The sequence below is a fragment of the Pseudopodoces humilis genome, chromosome 1 (assembly GCF_049639895.1).
Source record: "Pseudopodoces humilis isolate 2021_Gansu_Grassland_sample_001 chromosome 1, ASM4963989v1, whole genome shotgun sequence".
Lineage (NCBI taxonomy): Eukaryota > Metazoa > Chordata > Aves > Passeriformes > Paridae > Pseudopodoces > Pseudopodoces humilis.
Window position 1 is genome coordinate 98796829 of NC_142200.1, and position 15309 is coordinate 98812137.

The 15309-nt window shown below is 37.2% G+C and overlaps 1 protein-coding gene across 4 annotated transcripts in view; it reads left to right on the forward strand.

Moving 5' to 3' along the window:
* SUGCT (succinyl-CoA:glutarate-CoA transferase) overlaps positions 1-15309 on the forward strand; it is a 317421-nt gene that overhangs the window by 50482 nt on the left and 251630 nt on the right. For all 4 annotated transcript variants that reach the window (XM_014258689.2, XM_005529930.3, XM_014258688.2 and 1 more), the window contains one exon: positions 11020-11115. In XM_014258689.2, coding sequence (XP_014114164.2) covers positions 11020-11115 — 96 coding nt within the window. The remainder of the gene's footprint in view (positions 1-11019; positions 11116-15309) is intronic.

Consider the following 15309-nt stretch of genomic DNA (forward strand, 5'->3'; position numbering starts at 1 on the left):
TCTCGTCTTAAGGCTGTCCTCTGGTCCTCTTGCTGAAGCCACAGTAGAAGAGACTGGCCCTCATCTCACTCCAACCACCTTTCAGGTAGTTCTAGAGAGCAGTGAGGTCCCTCCTGAGCCTCCTCTTCTCAAGAATAAACAACCCCAGCTCCCATACCCATGCCTTATAAGACACATTTTCCAGACCTTTCACAAGCCTTGTTGCCCTTCTTTGGCCACACTCCAGCACCTCAGTGACCTTTCTGAAGTGAGAGGCCCAGAACTGAACACAGTACTCGAGGTGTGGCCTCACCAGTGCTGAGTGCAGGAGGTGCAGAATTACTGCCCTGGTCCTGCTGGCCACACTGTTCTGCATAGAGGCCAGGATGCCATTGCCCTTCTTGGCCACCTGGGCACACTGCTGGCTCATACTGAGCACCCCACCCCCCCCCCCACCCCCACCCCCCCCCGGTCTCTTTCTGCTGACCAGCTCTTCAGCCACCCCTCCCCAAGCTTGTCAGGCTTCATGGGGCTGCTGGGACTTGAGTGCAGGACCCAACACTTCCCCATTGTCTTCATGATGTTGTCCTCAGCCCACTGATCAAATCTGTCCAGGTTTCCCTGCAGAACCTTCCTAGTCTTGAAGAGATCAGTGCTCCAACCCAACTTAGCATTTTCTGCAAATTTACTGAGGGTGCCCTGAATCTCCAGGTCTGGATCATCAAAAAAGATGTTAAACAGGGACCAGCCCCAAAACTGAGCCCTGGGGAACACCAGGTGGGTTTAGTTCCATTCACCACGACTCTCTGGGCCTGGCCATCCAGCCCAGTTTCTATCTACTGCAGTGTTCACCCATCCAATCCACAAGCACACAGGTTTTCTAGAAGGATGCTAGAGGATGTGGGAGACTGTCAAATGCTTTACTGAAGTCTAGATAGAGTACATCCTTTCCCTCATTTACTAAGTGGGTCACTTGGTCATAGAAGAAGGTCAGGCTGACCAAGCAGGACTGATGATGTCCTTTCCTAAATACATGTTGGCTGGGCTTGATCCTCGATTGTCCTGCATGTGATGTGTAATGGCACTCTGGATGATCTCTGATCTCTTCCCTAACCTTGGTCAGAACTGAGGTCAGGCTGACAGACCTGTAGCTCCCTGAATTATCCTTCAGAAAATTCTTGTAAATTTGCTTTGCATTTGCTAATTTCCAGTCAGCTGGAACTTCTTCAGTAAACAAGGACTGTGGTAGAGGATTGAGAGTGGTTTAACAAGTTCCTTCCCTTCCATCATTACTCTGGGGTGGATCAACGTGACCATCAGTGTGGGCGTCTAATCAGAGTCCAGTTATTTGTAAAAATGCCTTTCCTTGCTTTGAATGATTTTGGTAGTACTACATTTCTCTAATAAATATACTTGAAGTTACTTTTATTCTGTTTTATTCTGTGATAAAACATTTTGGGTTTGATACTACTTAAATATTTTTGTAGACTGATTAAAGAATAACATCCTTCTTCAGGGTATCATTTACAGTGTTGCCACTACTTTAAAAGCATTGTGTAGAAGTGCCACATTTTGACTCCAGACTCATTGGTAATACTCAAGTCAAACAGAACTTTGGACCACATTTCTCTGACTTGCATGCTGTGTATCAGCTTAGTAGATAAGCTACATCTGCAATGTGAGCAGCATTAAAATACTCAAAAGAGCATTGTGGGCATTTATTAATGCTGCAGAGGCACAGAAATTAATCTTGTAAAACATCCTATTTCAGACATTTCATTCAATTGCATCTATTTGTTGCTTGTGGCATCCCTGTACTGAATTAGCACCTAAGTACTAATGGGCAGTGAATGGAGATTTTCAGTGTTAGAACTAAAGCCATTGTTGCTCTGCTGAGGTAATACTGTAATGAATGAGAGATTTCGTTGTGATAATAGGGAGACGACATTTGCACATTTCTCACACAACCAAACAGGTGTGACTTGTTTCTGTTTGCATTGCTGCAGCACAAGCTGTTGAAATTACTATTATATTTTATTCTTCTATTTGTTCACTACAGATAAAATGAAAATGACAATGTCAGTAGACAAACCTAAGATTCTTTTTTTCCATGCAAATATTAATGCTGATAAATGTGGTAACAAAAAAATGAGTGCTGTAAATGGTTAGATGTATGCATATTTTCATTGTAAGTGGCACTGTTCCTATCATAAGATCAAAAGTGAAAAGTGCCTTAATACACCTTGTTTTGGATGTTGACAGCTTTCCATAGATAAACATCCTTATTACAGATTAAATAAAAAATAGTATCCTTCACAAAGTGTATATAGCATCCAATTTGGAGTCTCTGGGTACTACACTATTGCTAAGAAGAACAAAAATTGTTATAGTTATTCTGATGCCTGTCTTCACCAGTAATTAAATTTTATATGAACAAAATGTTTTTGTCTTTATCATATTTTTATGCTTTCATGTTTCCATTCTCAGCTGTCAAATATAGCTACTATTTTTAGAATAGGAAAGAATCATTTAGGTTGGAAAAGAACTTTAAGATCATCAAGTAACTCAGCACTTGACACCAAGTCCACCCTAAAGCATGCCCCTAAGTGCCACAACTTTTAAATACCCCCAGATACAGTGACTCCACCACTTCCCTGGGCAGCTTGTTTCAATGGCTGTGAAAATGAATGCCTCTTCAGTGAAAAAATGTTTCCTCTTATCTAATCTAAACCTCCTGTGTTTAGAGGCCTTTTCCTCTTGTCCTATCACTGTCCTATCACTGGCCCCCACACTTCACTACAGCCTCCTTTCAAGAAGTTGTAGAGAGGAAAAAGGGTCATCTCTGAGCCTCCTTTTCTCCAGTCTGAACAATTAAATCTCCCACAGCTGCTGCTTATAAGACTTGTGCTCCATATCCTTCACCAGCTACATTGCCCTTCTCCAGACATGCTTCAGCACCTCTGGTATCTTTCTGGTAGTGAGGGGCTCAAAACTGAGCACTGGATTCTGATTGAAGAGCACTGCCCTGGTCCTGTTGGCCACACTATTCTTGATCCAGGCCAGGATGCCATTGGCCTGCTTGGCCACCTGGGCACATACTGGTTCATGTTCAGCTGCTGCCAATCTGCACCCCCAGGTCTTTTTCTGCTGGGCAGCTTTCCAGCCAGTCTGCCTGCAGCCTCTGGTGCTGCCTGGGGTTGTTGTGACCCAAGTGCAGGATTCAGCACTTCTTGTTGAACCTGCTAATGTCTTTGGCCCATTGATCCAGCCTGTCCAGGTCCCTCTGCAGAGCCTTCCTACTCTCCAGCGGATCATCACAGCTGCCCAACTTGATGTTGTCTGCAAGCTGACAGAGGGTGCATCCGGTACCCTTGTCCAGTGTATTGTTGAAGATGGTAAAAAGAACTGGCCCAAACACCGAGCCCTGGGGGACCAGTGACCAGCCAGACCACTCTCCAGGCCCAGCTATCCAGACAGTTTTTTTTTTAATCCAGCAAAGAGTGCACCCATCCAAGCCATGAGAAGAAGGTTGTGAGAAAATGTCAAAGGTTTTACAGGTAGATAACAGCCACAGCTTTTCCCTCATCTGCTGAGTTTCCTTGCCATAGAAGATCAGGTTGGTCAAGTAGGACCTGCCTTTTATAAACCTATACTGGCTGGGCCTGATCCCCTGGCTGTCAGGCATGTGCAGCATGACGATCCTATGCCTGAACCTTTAGGTGTTCCTTACATGTAGAATATGCAGCCTACCTAGATTCCTTTGTCTTACAGGACTTCTTCCCAAGAGACTCTCTCAACCAATCTTCTAAACAGGCCTAAGTCTTCCCTCTGGAATTCCAATGTAACGGTTCTCCTGCCCGCCCTCTCCTTCCTTCTGCAAGAATTAAAAATTCTATCATTTCATGACTCCTATACTCAAGACAGCCTTCCACCCCCACCCAGAATTCCCTCTCTGTTCACAAACAACAGGTCCAGAGGGCCCTTTCCCTAGTTGGCTCTCACCAGGTGCATCAGGGTGATGCACACTCCAGAGACCTCCTAGGCTATTACTATGCTAACCTAGACTATACCTGTGTTGTATTTTCAAGACATCTAGTATGCGGAAGTCCCTCATTAGAACAAGGGATAGCAATTGTGAGACTTCTCCCAGCTACTCACAGAATATTCCATCTGCCCTTTTCCCTGGTTGGGTGGTCTATAAGAGTGCCACCAGGATGTCTGCCCTGTTGGCCTTGTTGATTCTTACCCATGAATATTCAGCCCTATCATCACCATCATTCAGCCCTAGAAAATCAAGACACAAAATGTATTAGAGTGTCAGTGAAACCGGTATACAATGTAGCAGAATAAAGTTTTTGTAAGTTGAATTTTGCCTGGATTTAGCAAAGCTGTGAAATACAGAACACAATGCATTTAATATTTTAATGCATATATAATCTTTTTTCAGAGAGAATAAAGTCTTAGGAAGATAATTGTAGAAGTTTATGGCTAAAGTTGTCTGATATATCTGTTATCAACACCTGATTTCATTTGTTAGAACGTTGCCAAAGTTTTAACTGTTTTGGCTGGATTTTCCATGTAATGGAAAAGAAAAGGGCTTTGTTTTCAAAGTTACTTTAAAAATGATTCATCTGTTTCCAGGATCATGTTATGGGAAAATCCATTGATAGACTTTTTTTCTTTTTTTTTTCTTTCTTTTTTTTTTTCTTTTTTTCATTTTTTTTCATTTTTTTTCTTTATGAGAAACCTAGTGCCTTCAGTTTTTGGATTTTGCACAGAGTATACAGGCTAACTTTGGAGTTCTCGGTATTTTTAGCTCTAATACTCTCCTTAATAGTTTTCTTTTTTTAACTAACAGGTTCCTTAGAGATGTTCCTTTGTAAATATGAAGCTGAATCAAGATTTTTTCAGTGATTGAAGTAGATCTTTCTTTACACTTTCAGAAAAATAAAGACTACCATTTTATTGTAATCAAGAAAATGAAATTTATTCTTCCTTTTTGAATGTGTCTTTCTTCAACGGGAGCTCATTTAATTTTTTTTTTGTTTTCTTTTTCTCTTTAATGACAAGAATGTTAATAGCTTCAATGGTCAAGATTTTTATTTTTGATCATCTACCTAAAATTCCTCTGAGTGTGTAGAAGTTTATTTTTTGTTTGTTTGTTTGTTTGCCCATTTAATTGGAGACTGAGGAGAACTAGGAGTCCATTTAACATGTACTTACTCTTGAAACTCTGTGCTGAACAGTACATACTTTTGAAATTACAAGTCCTACATCTGTTAGTTGCATCAATCTTTGCTATTGTTAATGCTAAATGAATCTTAATCAGGAGCTGATCTCGATGCTGTGGGAAGCACAGAAACATTCATTCTGGTCTTTTATGAGCTCTAAATAGCTCATTAAAAATAATTTGTAGATCAGTTCTTTTTTCTTACTTCATTTCACTGAATGTAGCAGTTCTCTGCGATGTAAATGCATTATGTTTTTGAAGATGTCTTAGTTTCTCTATTTATGTAGTCTAAACTTTTTTTTAATAAAGCAAAAAGATGTTATCAGACATCATTTTCAGTCAAAAAAAGTATTTGCACAACTGTGTACCTTTAAAGTCTGTTTTGCTTTTGTTATCTATCTTAACCTCTGAGAATTCATATTCTAGATAAGGTATTCAAATACATTACCTATTATTTTCTTATTGCATGGTTTGGGGGTTTTTTATTGTTTCTGATTCAATTAACACCTCCTAGCACATCTTTTGTGCTATCACTGTGATTTGCTGTGTGCCATTGGTCAGGTGGCTAACTTGAATCAGTAAATCCCCCGTGCTGCATGTGATTGCTGTCACAGATTTGGATACCTGCCTAAGTGTCTGGTTGGAAGGTACAAGAACAGGACACTGTAGGAGACCTGTTTTAAAATTATAGTTATTTGTCATTAAAGATTTGATTTTATCTTAACAAGATTGTAGTTGTGGCTAGGATTATGCCATTTGCGGATACTTCAGTGCCAGGAGTTTTCTTTTGTGAAGGCTGAATTCATGATAATTTCCTGGAGTTTTGCAATAAGAGAAATCGGTGTCACTGAGTAGAAAACACTTTTTACTCAGAGCACAGTGTTCTAACATGACCACAGACATTCTTCTAAAATTCTCTGTAATAGTATTAAGCCTTGGCCTGCGTGATAGTAGTTTTACTTTTTCCAGTTAACTTTTGCAGGCCAGACCTACTGCCTTGATGCAGGGACACCACAGATGAAGCAGTATAATCTTGCTCCTTTGTGGGCAATGTCTTTGCTGTGTATTTGTAAGTGGGAATTCTGCCCTGCCTATAGGTGTATGCCACTCTGAACTGATTTTTACCTCCTGCAGATCTCTCAATTTCAGACTTGATGGGTGGCTCTTACAAGCCCAAATGTCAGGTGATGTTTGTTGATAGCACTTGGACTGCTGTGGTTTACTGCTGGACTGCTGCATGATGGGCTGCCTTGAACTGTGGCAGTTCTCTTGCCTCTGCACAAGGCTGTGGTTTCTGCTGCCCAGTTCATTCTTGCAGGAGTTTGAAACACAATTCTCCGTCTAAAAACTGATATAACACTGCTGTTCATTGTGGTATAGTGCCACATCCTGAAACAGTTGGGTCAATGCTTAGGAATTGCATAATTAGCTGTAAGAGTGGGGGTTTCCTGGTAGTTATAGAGGTTTTGGTTTTTGATGTGGGTTTTTGGGTTTTTGGATAATGCAAAAATGACTCAAAGAGCTGAGAGTCACTTGATACACATGTACATGGAAGCTGCTTCCATAAGGACGATAGGGACTAACTGCAAAAGCAAAATTACTCAAACTTAAACATTATCAGTGTCAAAATACTTAGGGAAAATATAAACCAGTAAAATCAGTCATTAGGTAAATACTAGCATAGGATCAGTGATTTTAAGAGACCTTTAATACTGTGCACTAAATGTGGATTGTGGTCTTATGTTCAGATTTTTTTAATATGTCACCAGAAGTATGGAAAAGGTGTAAAAGGAAGTTTGTCAGCCTTTACACAACAGAAGGCAATGCAATTTTCTAGAATGATTTTCTTCCTACAAAGCTGTAAATTAATAATTGTGTTGCTACTTCTGTAGAATAGCATAAAATAAGTCACCTATGCCAGTGTAAAATGTTTGAGTCTCAAAATTCATAAGTCTACATGCTCGCTTTAAGAAAAAGCAAGCAAAGAATGAGACAGAAATAAATTAACTTGGCTTACAGTCAAAGCATTGTTAAGATACATGGCAGGACAGCAGACATAAAATTGGAGGGAGAAGAAAGTAAAGAATATAATTAAAATGTTTTTCTCTTTCCAGTTACCTGTCTTCTTTTGTTATTCATATACACTTGAAATTGCATGTAAATGATTGATTGACTCAGCGGACTCATTGTAATAACTTATGTTTGATGTGCTATCTTGAAAAAAAATCTTTTGAAATTCTGTCTCTTTTCTTTGTCTGCTGACCTTGTGGCTTTTAATATCTTGTTTCCCATCCGTCTGATTCCATCATAATCTGAGCATAAGTTTTCAGACGTTAATGCAGGTCTCTTTTTGTTCTGATTTAAGTAAGTCTGTAACACAAATATGGGATTTGGCCATCAACAGTAATATTAGAATGGAATGTTGAAATATGTGTTCCCTTTACTGATGTGAAATAAAGAAATGCTTATCTGTAGATATTTGATAATGCATAGTTACAGTGCATAGATGTGTCCTTACAAGCAAATGAATACAGAGATCTCTGTATGATTGTAATACATCTGCTTTAATGTTGTAAGTTCAAAGGTTACTTTTAAGGATTATTTCTTAATTAAAGGAGAAAAGAAATGGGTCTATAAGGTTTCAGGAAAGCAGTTTTAAGTATAGATTTTAAAAATGCTTAGCTGAATATGTCACACAGATGTACCCAAACTCCAGTTTGAGAGATTGATTGTATTATAGATGTTTTTACTGCAAGAAGTGTCTCTAGCAGTGAGGTCCTGAGTCTTGAATTACAGGAGACTTTGGAAAAGTAGACTTATATTGTTACAAACATTTTTTTCTAAAGGATATAATGTCTATAAAAGTGTTCATTTGGGATATCTTTTTTTATGCTTATAGTTCAGCAGTTTGCTTAACAGCTGTAAGATGTAGGTAGATCAATTCTTCGTGTTATTAATGACATAAATTATATATGCTGAAAGGTTTTTTTTTCAGTGCCTTTTTAGTGGGACTAAACCTTTGGAGAGACCAAAGAGAGTGAACTGAGCCAGGAAGAGAGAAAAAGGGAAAGACATAGTAGTCTTGGGCAAGTTTCATGGGACCATAGAAATAGAATCATCTTCTCAGTTTGCTGAACTCATCAGAAAGTTATTGTGAATGTAGCAAAAGGCCACAGTGTTCACTCAATGGTGTATTTTTATGTAAAACACAAAACACCAATATATTTACTTTATTGTGATCTAATAGGCGATGATGCTACAGGTACTGCTAATAATTCATTTTGTCTGGGTAATTTGACTATGAATAAGGTACCCAAATCAGAGATGGTAGTGAGAGGAAGCCAAAAGCTTTTTTTCCTTCATTATTTATTGGAAAAGCAATAATAAGCTTCTTCACACTAAGTAGCAAGTGGAATTGAGACCTTGATATAGTCTGAGCAATTGTTAGTTCCAGCATCGCCATCTTTACTAAGCTCTGACTTCCCTGGCATTTTCGGTCTCTTGCTATTGAAACAAGAGTGAAGCAGGTACTTTAGTGGTGAAATGTCAATATCTAGTGAGCATTATGTTTTAACCCCATTTTTCTTAGTGTACTGTGGACAAGTGCTTTGGAGAAATCTAGATGTGTGGTTTTTTTCCATTACTGAAAATATTACACTCATCTCATCAAGGAAGCTGAAGCCATTTGCAACACTGTGTTAAGAAGATATATTTTTATAAAAGTTTTTTTTTGTGAAGAATTTTGTTTCTCAAACTCCAGTCCCTAATTCTATAGCATAGAATGTAGAAACAAATGGATAGCACGAGATCTTGGCTCGATTACATTCAATATTATTATTTTGGGATTTCTGTTTCACTAGGTTTTAATTCACTATGTCCTTCCCAGAGTTAAGTTTGTAAAGAGTTAAATTAACATTTCCTGTATGGAAAATGTGGAAAGTTAAATGCATACTCTTGGTCTTTAGAATTCAAAACCAGTTGTAATGGATGCATCTTACCTGTCAGTGAAATTTGTGTGTAATATGTCAGCTGTGTAGTATTGCATACAAATACAGAAGAATATATAATGAATAATATTTCATCATCACTGCAGAGCCATTTGCTGTGGCAGACAAATTATCACTATGGAGTGTGATCGCAAACTGAAAAATTACAGAAGTGATAGGTCAAGGCTATGTGTTACTGAATGACACACTCTTGTAACTCGTGAACTCTCTCTATAATCATGGTGTGTTTCATTCTATATTACTGAGGAAAGTTGCAAATTAGGAAAAAAAAATATTTCTAGATACTTTTGGTTCATTTCCTTAACTGCTGAGATTTTCCTAGGGATCAAAGGACAGACATGGTTCAATATTTTAGCCAAATGAAGTGACACTGGGGTATAAAAAGCTGGACCTGTAATCCAGCTACAAAATGTTTTCCAACAGTACTCAGGAATAGGGACTTGTATTTCTACTTAATATATACAAATACAACTTTTGTCAGTAGCTGGACTCTTATTTGCTGTATACTTTCTTAGGTTTTCTGCTGTACTAAATCACTGCATGCATGATTTACAGTTTAATATTTTCTTTAAATGCTACAGTGACATATTCACATTGTCTTTTCAGAATATATGGAGAAAGAAGAAGAAAATTAAATGGCTTTTGTTTCCTGGGAATTCTTATATAATTCACATATTGGAATATGAATGGTGGACTCTGAATTAATTGCAAGTTTTGTTGTAGACTAGACTGACTAGTAGGTAAAAAATAGTATAAATACTTAGATCATCAAAGCAAATTTCTTCCATCTAATGGGAGAAATATGGAGAAAACTATATTTTTGGAAAAAATTGTTCATGTGGTCTACTGTTTAGGCAACCACTTGCACTTACTGGTGCAGCTAGTTAACAGAATAAAACAAATGCATTGTGTCTGAAGAATTAGGGATAACCTTCCATGGTAACTGTAATGATTTGTTGTTGTTTTCCATGGCTTCAGATATCATCACACACTGTGTTCCCTCAAAGAATTAAGAATCTGCTATGGGTTATAAGAAAGCCATTGATTTTCATGCATTACTGCATCACAAATGTTCATTTCTTTTCCCTAAGATGTAATCATACTTATAAAATATATATTAAAACTCTCACATCCTGGTTCCTAAGTTAGCGTGCTGTATTTTCCCAAAAGTTAATACTTTTCCAGTTCTGTCTGACTAATAACTTGCTAAATCTCTCCTTATCTTCTAATGACAGATGATTTATCAAGGCTCAGGACTTAATTAATATTACAGAACATGTGGGGAGCTGAAGAATTCAGAAATATTTTCCATAGCTTGGACATGTAAAATGAGAAGCATAGGAGAAAACTAAAAGATAATCTTGTAACTGAGGGAAAAATCTTTGTGATTTAAGCATGGGATTGAGGGTCAGGAAATGGTGAGTTCTATCCCACAAAGCCATCATGCTTCCCACTAGACTTTGGACAAGACACTGCTGCAGCTGACCATTCTGCAAACTATTTAGGGTGACACTATTTATGTCTCAGGTTAGTTAAATGGTACATATGTCCAACATTGCTGATGTTACAGGGAACTTATTAATTTTTGAGTTTGTTGAGTTGTACTTAAGCACTTCTGTGATATAGCTGTAGCTTGAGTTTTTCTCATAGTAAAAAAGTGTACAAAATGTATAATATCTAAAGGATGCTTTTGTGATATAAATATGTTGACTTATGTATCTAAAGCACATAGAAGGAAATTTCAGAGAAGCTGTCAATGAAGTTTCAGCTTTCCTGAATACTATACTTTTTTTCCATTTTCAGGTTGCATGTCTCACTCATGTAGCAGCTAATTACCTTAATTGCAAAATTGAAGCGAAACGCTGGGGTACTGCTCATGGGAGTATTGTTCCATATCAGGTAAGCAGAAAACATTAGGTTTTTTCCCCTTGGAATTAATTAGTTTGTGTACTATGAGATTGAGAACTGACTTTTCCCATGACCTGTAGTCTGTAATGTGTCTGTGTTGAGGTATGCCAAGGTTCTGTTGTTCATTGTCATCTCTGCATTTTTGCATATTTCTTCATCAGCAGTAGATTAGTAACAGAACACTGAAATAGATCAAAGGTGTTTGCTGAAACTGGACGACTTTAAAGCTAGAATGATGACTTGACTGGTTTTCACCTAACAGAGAAACGCTTTTTTTTAGGGTTACCTGACTTCCATTCCATACCAGTTATAAATGGAGATCTTTCAATCTTTTCCCTCTGAATTTTGGTGGTTTTATCTTGTGAGACTTCAAGAGCAGTCTAAATGGCCAAGATAATCTGGCAGTGCTACATCTTTGTAATTTTCTATTGATTTTGCTACAAATCACTGCCTCAGTGAGATAACAGGTTGACAAAAGGAATTAACCAGAACTCAGATTTCCTCAGCAAAATTCATACTCTGCTATATCTAATGAAGGGTTGACATTCCTTAAAATAACATGACCTTCATCATATAAACAAACACAGGGGAAAAAAAATCATCTCACTGCAAGTTTTGTCTTACTTTTGACCTGTATGGTAAACTCTTCTAGCAAACAAAAACTTTGTTCTTTTCTAGCTGTTCATCATCTAGATGTTCAATGTTCTTAGATGGAGGTTATTAATTTGTATTTAAGTTTAAAAAGTTGATTCTTTTTTTTCATAATTTTTGGCATTTCTTATCAAGTAGTCATGTTTGCATCTAGCTGGGCAGAGCCTGTATTTCTTTATTTATTTCCAGAGTCTTTTAAGCCCTTGAGAGGGGCAGTTTCCAGCATTTGCCTGGGAGAACTGCACCCAAGCACTGCTGAGTTTCTTTACCCTCTCCTTTATTTTTAGAGAAAGTGAGGGAAATATAGTCTTTCCAGTGGTGAAGATCATGGTGATCATAACTGAAAGATTGTCTGCTAGTGACTATAAAATCCAAAGCAAAAATTTTCCAGTATTATGCAGAACTCTCTCACTAGCTAGTCACAGCCAGACCTCCTCAGATCTAAAACCAAAATGAGCTGGGTTTGTAATGACAAAGTCTACTTAATCTACGAGACTTTTCCCAATACTTGTATTGCATAATCCATGGTCTTGTTATGAATTAGCTACAGCAAATGACAGATTGTCTCAGACCAGTGGGGAGGTGTTGTGGCTCCTTCTGCAAGAATGAGTTTAGTCCTACAGTATTCTTGTCTGCAGTGCTACTGGTGTAGCAGTATGGGTGTGTTTTCTAGAACCGGCTCTCATGACCCAGTGTAACCAAACATTACACAATTTTTTGTATTTACACTCTGCTGTGTTGCTGTGATGTGACCTTTTGGTGCAAGTCTTTTGAACTTTAGTATGTTGAAAGTACAAAACAGATCTGAAGTATCTGAAGTTTGTATAAGCAAACTCAAAAAACCTGACTAAACAAAGCATTTTATCTTCACCATACGGCATTTGGCTGAGTAACTGAAACTTGTGCTCTTTTATGTCCTTTTGGCCTTTGTTTTTCCACAGTCAAAATGAAAAGCATTGAGTATCCTTTTTTTCTTTTTTCATAGACAGCTCTTTAGGTTTAGGAGATTGTTTTAGCTGGTTTTTGATTTAATTTTGATTAGCCATTATGAAAAGAATTTTTTTTTTTAAAAATATCTCTTAATAAAACTATGGTTCCTGTGTTTCTGTGCGCTGTTTCTGTAGTAGGTATTAGAAATATTACCTCAATATTATAAACAATTTTAATCTGAATTTTCTTGTTCATAAACCAATAATTAGGGTGGATTTTTTATGGGTGTGTATGTGTTTATGGTTTAACATTGCATCAGCTAGTATGGTTGCAATTCTGATTGTAACCATAAGAATATTTTGGGTTTTAGAGGGTTTTTTTTTCCTTTACTAACCTAAGCTATACTTAGATTGCAAAGCTCTTCATAAACTTGACTTAACCCTCACTGTTGCTATTGTACTAGTTTTATAGTTTCTCATACAGCTCGTTTGTAATATTTGTAATACAGAACAGATCTTTGAAACCTGACTTTCATTCCACTTATTGAATATGCTGTCTTTTGCTTACTAAGCTAATGACTGTCACACCACTAATTTTTATATTTTTTTTGTTTCAAGATATTTTATGCAAGTGAACTATAATTTGCTCAAAAAATGAAAAACACATTTCTGAAAATTTCTATATATTTCAGAAGAATTAGGTGGTAGCAAACTGTTGTTTTTTCACATGTCCTTTATTTTGTTTTCTTTTGCTGTATTTTGAGTTTTTATACAGGTAATAAATTATGAAGTGGTACAGTGTATGCAGTCCTGTAAAAAGCATCAGGTTATGTTAAATCATGGAGGATTGGGCAAACATGAGATCCTCTTATAGATATTAAAAAGGCAAAATCAAGATAATTTACATAATCTTTCAGTGTGAGAGATGTTTGATCAGAATCACACTAGAGTACTGACCAAAATAAAAAACCCTGTTAAGAGCATCCTAAAAATGTGTGTAAAAAGTTTTGGGGTTTTTTTGCTTACAATTATTACAATAAGTATTCTATATTGAATGCTATGGTAGCTTTTATTTTACTGAGCTTCACCTGAATAAATTTGTTCAAAATATCTTTGCAAATGTTTCTATTTTTTTTCTATTTACAAGGTCAGATTTGCCTTTGACTGTATCTCTGTTATTTCACTGAATTTCCCTATTGCTTCTTGACTGAAACACTAGCATCATAATTTATCCCTGAATGTGTTCTCTAGATCGACCTTTATTGTTTTCCTTTGTATTTGAAAAAATAAGAATTAAGCATTAACGGGAAGATGAGTTTTCTCCTTCCTGAAACTATTAACACCTTTGAAAATCTACTTCTGGTCTGCTCTGAGATGTTAAGTTTGGTGTGCAAGGGCTTTCATATTCATAAGGTTTTTCTCATTTGCTGACAATGTGCTGACTTTGTGACATGATCATCTGAAATGTCTAAGTTTTCAGTTCTGTGTATTCATTTCCAGAAGCCAAAGGGAAGGATTTGAACATCTTTTGAGGATGTAATGTCTCCCAGGGTTCCTGTAAAACTAACTGTAAAGATTTACCAAAGATTTTCAATGGAGGTGAAATTTGCAATGTGCCACAAAGATGAATTACTCTAGATTCTTATCAGCCAAAATCAGAAATAGTTTTTTGAGTCCTGAAACCTTCATGAGAAATTCCCTACTTTGAGCATATCTGCTGTCTAATCAGAGCAATGTAGCTTGAATAGGTCACTCCTGTGATACTTAATGTAATCAGATTCCAGTGTGCTTGGTTTCAAGTGTTAAAACACAAACCTTGACTTCTGGGCTGTATCTTAAATATAATTAGTACAATTTTTTACAAACAGTCTCTATAATGAGACACCTTGTTTAGCAACAGCTGTTCCATGGTTATCTAGAGGAAATCAGGGCTTAAAAACATCCGGTTTACATAATTGTGCTGAAAAGTAAAGTTCTTTCTTTCTTTCACTTGGGTTGATAAGGTCTTCCCGTGTTCTAGTGGTTTTCAATAATGTAGTTCTCTTGCCTGTACCATGCAAGAGATCTGGATATTCACATTTTCATCTTTCAGTTGGCCCTCTTGGAATTCATTCTCCTGGAAATGTGTATCTAACTGGCATGCTTACAAGATGTTTCATGTGGCAGCTTGTCACCCTCCTGTCAGACATCCTGGGTGACTGGGCATTACTTTCAGAGACAAACTTTCAGCACAAGGTATAGGGCTGTTTCCTCTCAGGCCATAATGATGGAAGTCTAAAAACCTGAGAATCCAATTCTTGCAGATATCGAATGGATACCATGTTATTTTTCTTCTGGATTTGGTCCTTAGACTCAGAGGGTTTTCTCAAGTATAGTTCACTACATTTTCAGAATGTGCAAAGGGCACAGCCATTCTAAATTGAAGTTAAAAACATGAGATATTATTTTAAAAAAACATGAGAAATTATTTTAACCAATTACCTTTTCTGTTGACTTACCTATGTATTGTAATAATTCATCAGACCCAACATTAATGATCTTTTGTATTAGAGCATCACTTAGATTCTTTAAGTACCAACTTTTGCTTTTGCTAGGCATAAAATTT